General features: G+C 45.2%; 1 protein-coding gene across 1 annotated transcript in view; it reads right to left on the bottom strand.

Annotated features, from left to right (window-relative positions):
• Positions 1 to 14,911, bottom strand: part of cep112 (centrosomal protein 112) — a gene marked incomplete at its 3' end in the record, with an annotated part of 151,957 nt that overhangs the window by 79,068 nt on the left and 57,978 nt on the right. Inside the window, 1 exon segment of the mRNA XM_084174618.1 lies at positions 253 to 388. Coding sequence (XP_084030744.1) covers positions 253 to 388 — 136 coding nt within the window.

Raw genomic sequence — 14,911 nt, 5'->3', positions numbered from 1 at the left:
CAAAATATGTGGCTCCCGGATCAGCCACTACAGCCATCTGAAGACCCACAAATAGAAGACCCCATGGAGGACAATCATACTGGACTCCAGTGATCACCGATGACGATGATGATGATGATGATGATGATAAGTGTGTGTGTGTGCTGGGGATAGTAAAGATCATATAGGCCCCTCTTTCTCCCCTCCATACAACAGTACTGTCCCGGCTTTACAGAACCAGGGATTTTCCATGTAGTATTATCAGTATGTTACCTGTAGTTTCATGTCAGCGTAGGTCTTCTCTGAGCTGATCTCTACTTGTTTCTTAAAGTGTTCCAGAGCATTCTCTGCCTGCTGGGTCTGCTGCCGCTGACGCTCCCTCTCACGCCCCAGCTGCTCCTCCTTCTCCCTGAAACACATACACACATTAATGCATACACATACACACACATTAATACACACACACAAATGAAATAAGACAAAGTGATACATAAACATATAATATGGAGTTCAGATTTTCTCTGTAATATGATTGATTTTGTTCACTGCAAAACCCTCTCCTGTCCATCACTTTTCAGTTCAAACCTTTAATGGTTGTGTAGCAGAAGTGATGGTTGGAGTGAACAAGGGCTTTGTGTGTGTGTGTGTATGTGTATGTGCGTGTGTGTGTGTGTGTGTGTGTGTGTGTCAGCCATATAGGGAGTCCCAGCATAAAGAGCTGTCAGAGCAGAGACAGTATTCAACTCATGATCACACCGACTGCAACACCGCAGCTGTCAGACCTGCCTTCAGAACATGTCTAGTGTGTGTGTGTGTGTGTGTGTGTTGGAATGGATGGAAGTGAGGGAAGAAGATTCCCTTGGCCAGGAGACAGACAGACACAATAAACCCATACTAAGTAACACACAGACTGAAGTATCAGACAAGAAACAACGCTGAGAAGTCAAACAGGATTGACACATATAGTCCTTAATCTGACCCTATGGGCCCTGGTCAAAAGTAGTGCACTGTGTAGGGAATAGGGTGCCATTTGGGATGAGGCCTATGTCTAATGCTCAGAGTGAAGACGAGTCATTGGTCACTGCCAGCCAGACACCCACATGTGTGTAGACATGTGTCTTGTGATGTTTTGGGAAAAGAACAGAGACAGAAAAAGAGAAACATTATTTCTTCCCTCACCACTGCCTTCCTTATTTAACACACCACCAGACAGTCAGATAAAAACAACAACAACAGCAGGGGAAAAAGGAGGCAACAAAAAAAGATTGAAAAGAGGCTAAATGAGACGTTGTTTCCTCCTCTTTATAGCGTTCCTCTGTCTCTTTGTCATTTTGGTCTTTCTCATGTTGGACATCAAAGATGGCAGAAATTGTTTTTCCCCACGCCGTTGTGTACGCTGTAATTATTAATCAGGCAGGCAATATGACTGACTTCAGGGTGCTGTGCAAAGCAGCGCACCAAGACACAAAAGGATGTGGAGTCAAGTCGTGCAGAAAAGACGAAGAAAAAGAGAGACCGAGGGAAAAAGTGAGAAGAAAGGAAGTAACAGAAATAGAAGGATGAACTTCTTTGAAACTTTCAAAAAAGGAGGAAGACAGAAGTTGGGTGTGTTGTGAGCGTGAGAAGAGGTGCACTGATGAGTGTGTGTTGTCACTCCGAGCCTGTTTGTTTGTGTGTGTGTGCGCGTGTGAGTGTGTGTGTGTGTGTGTGTGTGAGTGTGTGCGTGCGTGTGTGTAATAAGCATGTATTTAACACTTGACAGTAGTATGTAGATGAATGCATGAGGCCATCTGAGGAAGTGAGAGTGACCATATGTGTGTGTGTGTGTGTGCCTAAATATGTATCTGGGAGTGTGAGACAGGGAGCAGCAGTCAGTCAGTCACCATCAATCACAGAGAAAGGGGTGAGATGAGAGGGCAGAGAGAAGACGTAGGGAGGCCTGGCGGAGAGAGGGAGAGGGAGAGGGAGGAGAAGAAAGAGGGGGATGCCAGCTCCTCGGTGGCCCATGGCTTTAAATGGCTTCTGGTCAGAGAAGTGGAAGGAGAGGAGACTCAAATTAGAGATGTGCCATCCTCTCATCCATCCATCTTAAATGGATAAAAAGAGGGGAAAAGAGAGGGAGAGAAAGAGAGTGAGTGTCTTAAGGAGAGGGTGACAGGGCTTCCGCCTAGCCGCATGCCAGACAGGAGGCTCCAGGGCTCCCGTCTTTTTCCAGACCACTGAAACCACACGACGCCTCGCCTCACACACACTCGTGCAAGTGCACACACACACATTTACTGTATGCCTCACACACATATACTGTATGACTCACACGCATACAGTACCAGTCAAAAGTTTGGACACACCTACTCATTCAAGGGTTTTTCTTTATTTGTACTATTTTCTACATTGTAGAATAATAGTGAAGACATCAAAACTATGAAAGAACACATATGGAATCATGTAGCAACCAAAAAAGTGTTAAACAATCAAAATATATTTTATATTTGAGATTCTTCAAATAGCCACCATCTGCCTTGATGACAGCTTTGCACACTCTTGGTATTCTCTCAACCAGCTTCACCTGGAATGCCTTTCCAACAGTCTTGAAGGAGTTCCCACATATGCTGAGCACTTGTTGGCTGCTTTTCCTTCACTCTGCGGTCCGACTCATCACAAACCATCTCAATTTGGTTGAGGTCAGGGGATTGTGGAGGCCAGGTCATCTGATGCAGCACTCCATCACTCTCCTTCTTGGTAAAATAGCCCTTACACAGCCTGGAGGTGTGTTGGGTCATTGTCCTATTGAAAAACAAATGATAGCCCCACTAAGTCCAGACCAGATGGGATGGCGTATCGCTGCAGAATGCTGTGGTAGCCATGCTGGTTAAGTGTGCCTTGAATTCTAAATAAATCACAGACAGTGTCACCAGCAAAGCACCCCCACACCATAACACCTCCTCCTCCATGTTTTACCCACACCGCGTCTCACAAAGACACAGCGGTTGGACCCAAAAATCTCAAATTTGGACTCCAGACCAAAGGACAAATTTCCACCAGTCTAATGTCCATTGCTCGTGTTTCTTGGCCCAAGCAGGTCTCTTCTTATTATTGGTGTCCTTTAGTAGTGGTTTCTTTGCAGCAATTCGACCATGAAGGCCTGATTCACACAGTCCCCTCTGAACAGTTGATGTTGAGATGTGTCTGTGACTTGAACTCTGTGAAGCATTTATTTGGGCTGCAATGTCTGAGGCTGGTAACTCTAATGAACTTATCCTCTGCAGCAGAGGTAACTCTGGTTCTTCCATTCCTGTGGTAGTCCTTGTGAGAGCCAGTTTCATCATAGCGTTTTATGGTTTTTGCGACTGCACTTGAAGAAACTTTCAAAGTTCTTGAAATGTTCCGTATTGACTGACCTTCATGTCTTAAAGTAATGATGGACTGTCGTTTCTCTTTGCTTATTTGAGCTGTTCTTGCCATAATATGGACATGATCTTTTACCAAATAGGGCTATCTTCTGTATACCCCCACTACCTTGTCACAACACAACTGATTGGCTCAAACGCATTATGAAGGAAAGAAATTCTACAAATTAACTTTTAAGAAGGCACACCTGTTCATTGAAATGCATTGCAGGTGACCACCTCATGAAGCTGGTTGAGAGAATGCCAAGAGTGTGCAAAGCGGTCATCAAGGCAAAGGGTGGCTATTTGAAGAATCTAAAATCTAAAATATATTTTAATTTGTTTAACACTTTTTTGGCTACTACATGATTCCATGTGTGTTATTTCATAGTTTTGATGTCTTCACTATTATTCTACAATGTAGAAAATAGTAAAAATAAAGAAAATCCCTTGAATGAGTAGGTGTGTCCAAACTGTTAACTGGTAGTGTATACTGTATGAATCACACACACCCATACAAGTGCTCACACACAATGCCTCCCCTCAAGCACATGGGACACAGCCAGTCAAGATAAACCAGTTATCAACTTTACCATCCTTCTATTGAGGTTCTCTTCTCCTACTATGAAGCTGGTTGAGAAAGAGAAGTCCTGGTAGTATAGCATGGATGTCCAGGCCAGTCCAGGACAACTCAATCAATGAGCTGTTCTGTACTTTAATGATCATGTGTGCACAGAATGTTCTCAATGTACGTGCTGTAATGCACTGCATGTGGGTGGAGTGTCTGACTGCAGGGTAGACACACACACACACACACACACACACACACACAAACACACACACACACACACACACACACACACACACACACTAACATATGGAATCTGTATATGGACACATCTGGTCTGGTCCAGCATATGCCAGGCAGTGTGTGTGTGGTTCTGTGTGTGTGTGTGCGTGTGCATGTTGCGTGTGTGTATCTGAGCTCATGCAAACAGAATGATAAGGAATCCACAGACACATTAAAGGCCCTCCCTGAAAAAAGTACATAAAAAGAGAGAAAATGCAAAACTGAAATACTCAACACCCTCAGAAGAATAAATAAAACAGCGTCTTTTTCATTCCTTTCCCGAGAGAGAGAGATGGCAGTCAGAGAAGACCATCGAGCTTGGAGGCTACAGAACTGACATGCAAATATACCGTTTTCAAAAACAAGGGGCCCAGCTATGAAACCAGAGAGAGAGAGAGAGAGAGAGAGACTTCAGAGGAACTCATCTTGTGGTCCAAAAATCTGTCTGAGGTCTAAGAGAGAAAGAGAGGAGAAATGAGAAGAACTGCAAGAGACAAGTAACTTACTGTCTGAGAGGCCTGGATGCAGAGAGCAGAGCAGGGGGGTAATGGTGATGGTGTGGGTGGATTAAGATATAGGCCTGTTGTTGAGCAGATCAGGCTAAAGGCCTGTGTGATATAGAGTTCACCACCCCACTTCAGCCTCAGTGATAAGTGTAAATAAAGGTGTGCCACAGGGATGTCTTCCATCTCCCATGCTCTTTACTATGTTTAAAAACAACTGTACAAGCCACAGCCCCAACTGCTCAATGGCAACTAGGGAACAACATAACTTGCCATACATCCCGTCTTTGCTTCATTGCAGCGCCTATAGAAAGGAGGAGGAGGCTTTTGAGATGCCTGTAACAGTCACTGGAGACTGCATGTAAATAGTTGCAGATGCAGCTCTATGGAGGAGCAGAGGGAGGAACAGCGGAGGGAGGAACAGCGGAGGGAGGAACAGCGGAGGGAGGAACAGCAGAGGGAAGAACAGCAGAGGGAGGAACAGCAGAGGGAGGAACAGCAGAGGGAGGAACAGTGGAGGTAGGAACAGCGGAGGGAGGAACAGCAGAGGGAGGAACAGTGGAGGGAGGAAGTGCATCAAGGGGGGATTCAGAGAGGTAAGCAGAGGTATTCCATCTCTGGAGGGGATTCTCCCATCTCTGCTATGCATTTACACCACTTTGGATTCATACATAATTCATGAAGTTGCCACAGTATGCAAAATCATCTATGCACTAACCCCACATGTACAGATATTTACATAATGAGCATTACTTGGCAAAACTATTGTAATGAATGGCTAAAAGCCCTGAAGGAAACAGAACTGTGTTTTTTACTGTTTAACCTTTATTTATACAGGGTAGTCTCATTGAAATAAACTCTATTTTGCAAGAGAAACCAAAAGTACATCTCTGGGGCCGAGCGCCCTACCATCCAGGACCTCTATACCAGGCGGTATCCGTGGAAGGACCTACAAATTGTCAAAGACTCCAGCCACCCCAGTCATAGACTGTTCTCTCTGCTACCGCACGGCAAGCGGTACCGGAGCGCCAAGTCTAGAACCAATAGGACCCTGAACAGCTTCTACCCCCAAGACATAAGACTGCTAAATAGTTAGTTAAATAGTTCACCAATAACTACCTGGACTGACTGCACTGACCCTTTCTGACTCATCACATACGCTGTTGTTACTGTTTATTATCTATCCTGTTGCCTAGTCACTTTATCCCTAATTATATGTACATACACTGTATATACAAAAGTATGTGGACACCCCTTCAAATTAGTGGATTTGGCTATTTCAGCCACACCCGTTGCTGACAGGTGTATAAAACCGAGCACACAGCCATGCAATCTCCATAGACAAACAATGGCAGTAGAATGGCCTTACTGAAGAGCTCAGTGACTTTCAACATGGCACCGTCATAGGATGCCACCTTTCCAACAAGTCAGTTCGTCAAATTTCTGCCCTGCTAGAGCTGCCCCGGTCAACTGTAAATGCGGTTATTGTGATGTGGAAACGTCTAGGAGCAACAACGTCTCAGTCGCGAAGTGGTAGGCCACACAAGCTCACAGAATGGGACCGGCGAGTGCTGTCCTCGTTTGCAACACTCACTACCGAGTTCCAAACTGCCTCTGGAAGCCTAGGCCTGTATATATGGCCGCCAGGGGACTTCCACTATTGAGTCACGTAGCGCTTTCCATTACCCCAAGATCCATTCCACAGATCCACACTTACCATCCCCACCTTCCCTGGACCCCACCATCCAGCAGCCCTTTCTGCTACCGGCCCAGCACCATCACCCCCAGCCACGGACCACCATAAGAAAGAAGCCAGATTCCTAAGAGAGAAGGAAATGCTAGGGTGGAGGCACTGAGGCAGGCAGGGTGTGCTGTTTCTCTCCTTTCATTAGCATTTAGTTGATGTTATAGTTGATGTTCCACTGCCATTTGGAGCTCATTGTTGTGGAGGCAGGCAGCCTGCTCTCCAGATGAGCTATGTAACTCTCCTTCTCTCCCTTGTCTCTGTCTGCAGCACATCCCTCCATCTCTATGCTAATGCTCATGATCTGAGCGGCGCCGGGATGAAAGAAGAGAGAGAAAACGTGCTTTCTTCACTGCTTTGTAGTTCTTTATGTTGTTGCTATAGCGACGCAGGCGTATAAATCTAACCGACGCAGCCGCGCTCATTTGCATGGCGGGATAGAGATTCTTTCTTGTCTTCTTTATTTTCGGGGGGGGGGGAAGGGGTTCAGAGGGGTGTAGATCACACCTTCCTTTTACAAACAACACTCATGATCCCAAACAAACAAAATACCGCTGTCCCGCGTTTATGCAGAAAGTAAAGTGTTTATGCAGAAACACTAACTGAAGCACAAACACCGAGACGCATGTCGGAATACTTTAGTTGGATCCACAATGAAACATTGTGTCATACAAAAGGACCCAAACACAGACGAGCAGGCACATACGTATGTGTGCACAATGCACACGCGTACATACACACACAATCTACAAAGATGCCAGCCTGTCTAACGTATAAACCCAAGCGCCTGTTGGGCATGTCGAGTGGTTTAAACTCGTTTAATTTCATCTCTCATCCTCCCGTCTCCTTTATCAGCCAGTGCACACACACAAACACACACACACACACGCGTGCACATACACACACACCTGCGTGCGGTCCTGCTGTGGCTTTGAAGTTCTCCTGGATCGTCTTTAAAGGCCTTCAGTGTTGCCACGGCAGCAAGTTGGTAGCAGACATCACATCAGACTCTCTTTGTGTGTGTGTGTGTATGTCAAATCAAATTTTCTAATCAAATCACATTTTATTTCTCACATGCTTCGTAAATAACATGTGTAGACTAACAGTGAAATGCTTACTTACGGGCCCTTCCCAACAATGCAGAGATAAAGAAAATAGAGAAATAATAGAAAATAAAAGTAATAATAAATACACAATGAGTAACGATCACTTGGCTATATACATGGGGTACCAATACCGAGTCGACGTGCAGGGCTAAGAGGTAATTGAGGTAGGATATGTACATATAACTAGGAATAAAGTGACTAGGAAACAGGACAGATAATAAACAGTAGCAGCAGCGTATGTGATGAGTCAAAAAAAGTTAGTGTAAAAAGGGTCAATGCAGATAGTTAAATAGTTAACCAAATAGCTACCCGGCCTAACTATTTAGTCACATTAACTGCTCTCAATGGTGCAGCTGTATAACTTTTTGAGGATATGAGGGCCCATGCCAAATCTTTCCAGTGTGTGTGTGTGTGTGTGTGTGTGTGTGTGTGTGTGTGTGTGTGTGTGTGTGCGTATGCATCTGTGTGTGTGCAGGGATCTCCTTCTCACCCTACCAGACAGTTCTTAATTAATTAGCTCGGAGCTCCAACGCGACACTCGCCATTTCTAACTGTTTAACACTAACGAGAGACCGGCCCGCTTGTTACCGAGCAGAGTGATAATTTATACGTCCAGATTTACATCTGCTGCCTCATCAAAGGCGTCCTCTCTCGTGCTGCTCACGCATCTGGGACACTAGTGACAGATGATAGGAGAATGTATTTGTTCATTCTGTCAGGCGAATCTGCATTAAATGCGCCTTTATCACAGTCTAGTCTTCACAGGGAATATTTGTCCTTGGAACTGAGCGATATGAATAATGTGTTGATTCAGATCTCAGTGGAATGTAAAGAAGGACTGAGATATCAATGGGTTTTTACCTGACAATAGCCTCAATGCATGCATTTCTTGCCTAATAACCACATCAAACTCACATGTCAGGTGTAGAACTCACATAAAAAATCATATAAAAAAACATTTTCAAGATGACTCAAAAAGTCAGTGAATAGGGTTGAGTGGAACACCAGGTGCCTTTGGCCATTGATAAGGACACTGGAAAACATCTACTGCACCGTTTTGACAAACTGTCAAGTCAAGGGGTCTTTGACAAACACCGAAGGGGTCGAGAGTAGGGCTGTTACGGTGACTGTATTACCGCCACACCGGCGGTCACGGGTCATGATGGCAGTCAAATTCCAGGTGACCGTTTAGTCACGGTAATTAGGCTTCTCCAAGCTCTGATGCTGCTGATGGTCATTAGTATCCTACCAAACTTGCTAACTACCTGGTACTCAGCACTCTATTGTCCCTCTAATCACTCTGACATCAATGCAAATGTATCGAAAATCGAATCAAACATTTAATGAGAGCCCATGTGCTCATGTTTCGTAAACATTTCTATAGGCTATGCAATTGCGTGAGAAAAGAGAGTGATGGCCTCTATTAAAAAGAGGAGGATCTTATCAGCTTTCTAGAGGCTAGGCCTCCTCTGTAGCTCAGCTGGTAGAGCACGCCGCTTTTAACACCAAGGTAGTGGGTTCGATCCCCGGGACCACCCATACACAAAAATCTATGCACGCATGACTGTAAGTCGCTTTGGATAAAAGCGTCTGCTAAATGGCATATATATATATATATATATATATATATATATACTCTATTCATTTCTCAACTTTCCTAATATTAAGCACATTGCTTCTCTTTACAACAGGAGTATAGCCTACCTAGCTGTCCTCCATTCGCAATTTAAATGCATAGATGACATGTAATTTTTTTCCGCTGCCCCTGTTTCGAGTGCATGATAATGGTCCATTCGAAATCAAAACAAATTTCACACATATATTATTTAGTATTTGAATGATATATTATCACTTGTGAATGATGCCCAGCTTAAGGCAAGAATCAGCGCATGCTTTTTTTGCGACTTTTTCATTTTTGCACAACTCATGTAGCCTAGCCCATAGGCCTATACGTTTTGATAAGGTTTGTATTACAACTAAAGTGGCCAAATAAAGTGGCCAAATAACTTCTTAAAATTAAGCACATTCATCCGCTTTACAACGGGGTAGAGCCTAACTGGCATACATACGCAGCGCGTGAGTTTCAAGTTTGGGGAAGATAATTTTCACCATAGAAATGCAAATTTATAATAAAAGCAATACATGCATAATCGCATTTGTGGTCACATTTTGGAGAATGGTGTTTTTCTACTAATGGAACATTCGCGCTTATAGCCTACTGCCGTGTGCGCATTGCTGCGCTTAGAATGTGAAGAAATAGCCTAATAGTTTATCAACATTTTAAGCTAAACGTTCTCATCTGTTGCGTCAGGCTCATTGCTTAAAACAGGTTTTTTGATGCTAGTGGCTGTATTAATTTGGGATCTATCGCATCCCACAACTGTCACAGACTATGTTTGAATATTTATTTCTGGCACAGAATAGAATAGGTCAACTTTTGTAATATGGGGGATAGTAGATTGACATAGGCTAGTGCTTTTGCTGTTTGTTAGGCCTACTCATCTTGTTGGCTGACGAAAAGTAAATGTGGACAGTTCTTCCAATATCTTCAATATGCGCCTCGGAATTGGATAAGGACGCGCGCAGTTGCGGCCCGGTGTGTCTGTCTTCACTTGTAGCCTGTGAGAAAGACCCGATCACGTGACGGGCATTGGCTAATAAGCATTGCGCTATCTGAGAGAGCCATGTGAGTGAGAGGTGCTTCGGAGCACGCAGCCGGGAGAAGGGAATTATAATTATTATATTCAGCCCAAGGGCACAATGGCCACTGGCCGCAAATACATGGATTTTTTTAGGGGGGACACAAAGGGGATGCCGTTGGGAAATTCGAGGCATTATCAAGTGCTTGTCAAATTGTGAATGAGACTGATGAAGTGTGTACAGCCTGCGCAAAAAACTAAGCAGAGCTCATGCCTTTCATGTGACTTTTTTCAAATCATCATTAGTCGCATCGTGCAGCCTTAGAATGTATTAAAAAACAAAACATATAGCCCAACATTTGTATCACAACTAAAGTTACATAAATAACTCTAAATTAAGCATATAGGAGTACCTGTTTCTTTGTTAACCGCTCAACACAGAATAGCCGCATGTGCGCACTCCCTCAAATCGTTTGGATAAAATATCCTTTCTATTTTATTCAGCTATGTTCAATTGTATTCTTCATACTATAAAATAATATAAAATAATGGCAAGGAATTCTAAGCAAATCTTGTCTACTAACTAGTGTAGCCCACAGCCATATGGCATAGCCAGATTAGGGCCTAACATAAGGACAACTCAGAGTACGCTATTGTGTTCTGCTGAAATAAGACTACATTTTCTTCATATTTCTTCTAACTCCAAAACGTTTTGGGACACTGTAAAGTCCATGGAGAATAAGAGCACCTCCTCCCAGCTGCCCACTGCACTGAGGCTAGGAAACACTGTCACCACCGATAAATCTACGATAATCGAGAATTTCAACAAGCATTTTGCTACGGCTGGCCATGCTTTCCACCTGGCAACCCATACCCCGGCCACCAGCTCTGCACCCTCCGCTGCAACTTGCCCATGCACCTCCCCCGCTTCTCCTTCACACAAATTCAGACAGCTGATGTTCTGAAAGAGCTGCAAAATCTGGACCCCTACAAATCAACTGGGCTAGACAATCTGGACCCTTTCTTTCTAAAATTAGCCGCCGGAATTGTCGCAACCCCTATTACTAGCCTGTTCAACCTCTCTTTCGTATCGTCTGAGATCCCCAGAGATTGGAAAGCTGCCGCGGTCATCCCCCTCTTCAAAGGGGGTGACACTCTAGATCCAAACTGTTACAGACCTATATCCATCCTGCCCTGCCTTTCGAAAGTATTTGAAAGCCAAGTTAACAAACAGATCACCTACCATTTCGAATCCCACCGTACCTTCTCCGCTATGCAATCTGGTTTCCGAGCTGGTCATGGGTGCACCTCAGCCACGCTCAAGGTCCTAAACAATATTATAACCGCGATCGATAAAAGACAGTACTGTGCAGCCGTCTTCATCGACCTGGCCAAGGCTTTCGACTCTGTCAATCACCGCATTCTTATTGGCAGACTAAATAGCCTTGGTTTCTCAAATGACTGCCTCGCCTGGTTCACCAACTACTTCTCAGATAGAGTTCAATGTGTCAAATCGGAGGGCCTGTTGTCTGGACCTCTGGCAGTCTCTATGGGGGTGCCACAGGGTTCAATTCTCGGGCCGACTCTATTCTCTGTGTATATTTACATTTACATTTTAGTCATTTAGCAGACGCTCTTATCCAGAGCGACTTACAGTTAGTGAGTGCATACATGTATTTTTTATTTATTTATTATTTATTTGATTAATTTTTCATTTTTTTTCATAACCCATCTTGATTCTTGACAGTCTCAGGCAGAAATCAGTCCCAGTAACTTGTAAATGTCTAGTATTCCGAGTTCTCTTGACAAATCCTAAAGTAGCCATCGACAAGAGTCCACTTTATCCATGTACAAAGTCAGGATGTTATCAAAATGCCATGGGCATTGATTTATCCATGATTGATAGAGCAGTCCGGCATCAGTATGGCAGGAAGGAGATATATTCTCTGAGAGGGATGGATGATGGTCACTGCTGGGTCCTAACAGGGCTGAGGAACTGGGTTCACTGCCACTCCGGAAAGGTCCACTGTCTCGGCACAGCCGAGGAAGCGTGCTACGTGTGCTGAACAGGATGTAGGTGAGTTCTGGTTCTCTAGTAAGCAGCGTTCAAACTCTGTGAACTCTTTGGAACAGTCTGTCCGGATCTTCTGGATCACAGGGTGTGAAGAGGTACACTGTGCCACCTTCATCTTCAGGTCTTGACAGTGCCGTTGCCCTGTAGACGGGTGGGAGGCCACACACTACCCATAGCTCTCCATCTCCTTATGGCAATACTTGGTGGTGATATCCATGGCAACCTGCATATACGTGTATATCAATGATGTCGCTCTTGCTGCTGGTGACTCTCAGATCCACCTCTACGCAGACGACACCATTTTGTATACATCTGGCCCTTCATTGGACACTGTGTTAACAAACCTCCAAACGAGCTTCAATGCCATACAGCACTCCTTCCGTAGCCTCCAACTGCTCTTAAACGCTAGTAAAACTAAATGCATGCTCTTCAATCGAACGCTGCTTGCACCCGCCCGCCCGACTAGAATCACTACTCTCGGCGGGTCTGACTTAGAAACTACAAATACCTAGGTGTCTGGTTAGACCGTAAACTCTCCTTCCAGACTCACATTAAGCATCTCCAATCCAAAGTTAAATCTAGAATCGGCTTCCTATTTCGCAACAAAGCCTCCTTCACTCATGCTGCCAAACATGCCCTCGTAAAACTGACTATCCTACCGATCCTTGACTTCGGCGATGTCATTTACAAAATAGCCTCCAACACTCTACTCAGCAAATTGGATGTAGTCTATCACAGTGCCATCCGTTTTGTCACCAAAGCCCCATATACTACCCACCATTGTGACCTGTACGCTCTCGTTGGCTGGCCCTCACTACATATTTGTCGCCAAACCCACTGGCTCCAGGTTATCTATAAATCACTGCTAGGCAAATCCCTGCCTTATCTTAGCTCATTGGTCACCATAGCAACACCCACCTACCGTAGTATGCGCTTCAGCAGGTATATCTCACTGGTCATCCCCAAAGCCAACACCTCCTTTGGCCGCCATTCCTTCCAGTTCTCTGCTGCCAATGACTGGAACGAACTGCAAAAATCTCTGAAGCTGGAGACTCTTATCTCTCTCACTAACTTTAAGCATCAGTTGTCAGAGCAGCTTACTGATCACTGCACCTGTACACAGCCCATCTGTAATTAGCCCACCCAACTACCTCATCCCCATATTGTTATTTATTTTGCTCATTTGAACCCCAGTATCTCTATTTGCACATAATCTTCTGCACATCTATCACTCCAGTGTTAATACTAAATTGTAATTATTTTGCACTATTGCCTATTTATTGCCTTACCTCCATAACGTACTACATTTGCACACACTGTATATAGATTTTCTATTGTGTTTTTGACTGTACGTTTTGTTTATCCCATATGTAACTCTGTGTTGTTGTTGTTTTTATCGCACTGCTTTGCTTTATCTTGGCCAGGTCGCAGTTGTAAATGAGAATTTGTTCTCAACTGGCTTACCTGGTTAAATAAAGGTTAAATAAAATAAATTAGACCTGTCTAAAATAAATAATGGATTTATTGTGATGGTGTAGGCTATATTACATGGAATTATTAGACTTTTTTTTATGTAGATGTTCCAAAGGTCTGCATCAGTGGCTTGTAGGCTATGCGTTGAAGCCAGGAGATGCTAAATGTGTTTATGTTAATTAACGGTCAATTACCGTGAGACCGGCAGTTATTTGCTTGACAATCACCGGCTGACAAAATGCCATAGCTGCCACAGCCCTAGTCGAGAGTACAGTATGGTAAACAGGCTTGACTGGGTCTGGGGCAGGGCTGCGTTCCGGGCCGTTAGGAGACTGGGGCTGAGACTTGGTCTGGGGCAGGGCTGCGTTCCGGGCCGTTAGGAGACTGGGTCTGGGGCAGGGCTGCGTTCCGGGCCGTTAGGAGACTGGGGCTGGGGCAGGGCTGCGTTCCGGGCCGTTAGGAGACTGGGGCTGGGGCAGGGCTGCGTTCCGGGCCGTTAGGAGACTGGGGCTGAGACTTGGTCTGGGGCAGGGCTGCGTTCCGGGGCCGTTAGGAGACTGGGGCTGAGACTTGGTCTGGGGCAGGGCTGCGTTCCGGGGCCGTTAGGAGACTGGGGCTGAGACTTGGTCTGGGGCAGGGCTGCGTTCCGGGCCGTTAGGAGACTGGGGCTGAGACTTGGTCTGGGGCAGGGCTGCGTTCCGGGCCGTTAGGAGACTGGGGCTGAGACTTGGTCTGGGGCAGGGCTGCGTTCCGGGCCGTTAGGAGACTGGGGCTGAGACTTGGTCTGGGGCAGGGCTGCTTTCCGGGCCGTTTGGAGACTGGGGCTGAGACTTGGTCTGGGGCAGGGCTGCGTTCTGGGGCCGTTTGGAGACTGGGTCTGGGGCAGGAGCCGAGGCTGGGGATAGAACTGGGGCTAAGTTCTGGGCCGTTAGGATTGGGTGAGCTTAGACGTTTAATTGTGCAGAACACATTCTACTTTCATTAGAGGCAGTGTAATCTGTGTATGAGCCGGTAATGTGGTAATGTATGGTATTAATTAGTGTGAGGAATGCATGCAGCATTAGGAGGCCCTGGATCAGACCCTGCCTAGCCTGTCAGCAGTGCTCTGACTGTACTCTACTGTAATGGAACGATAGCAGACTGAGAAAAGGAGAGGA

The sequence above is a fragment of the Coregonus lavaretus genome (assembly GCF_964263955.1).
Source record: "Coregonus lavaretus genome assembly, chromosome: 2".
NCBI lineage: Eukaryota > Metazoa > Chordata > Actinopteri > Salmoniformes > Salmonidae > Coregonus > Coregonus lavaretus.
The sequence above is the reverse complement of the archived record's forward strand: the minus strand, read 5'-3'. Positions and strand labels throughout refer to the sequence as shown.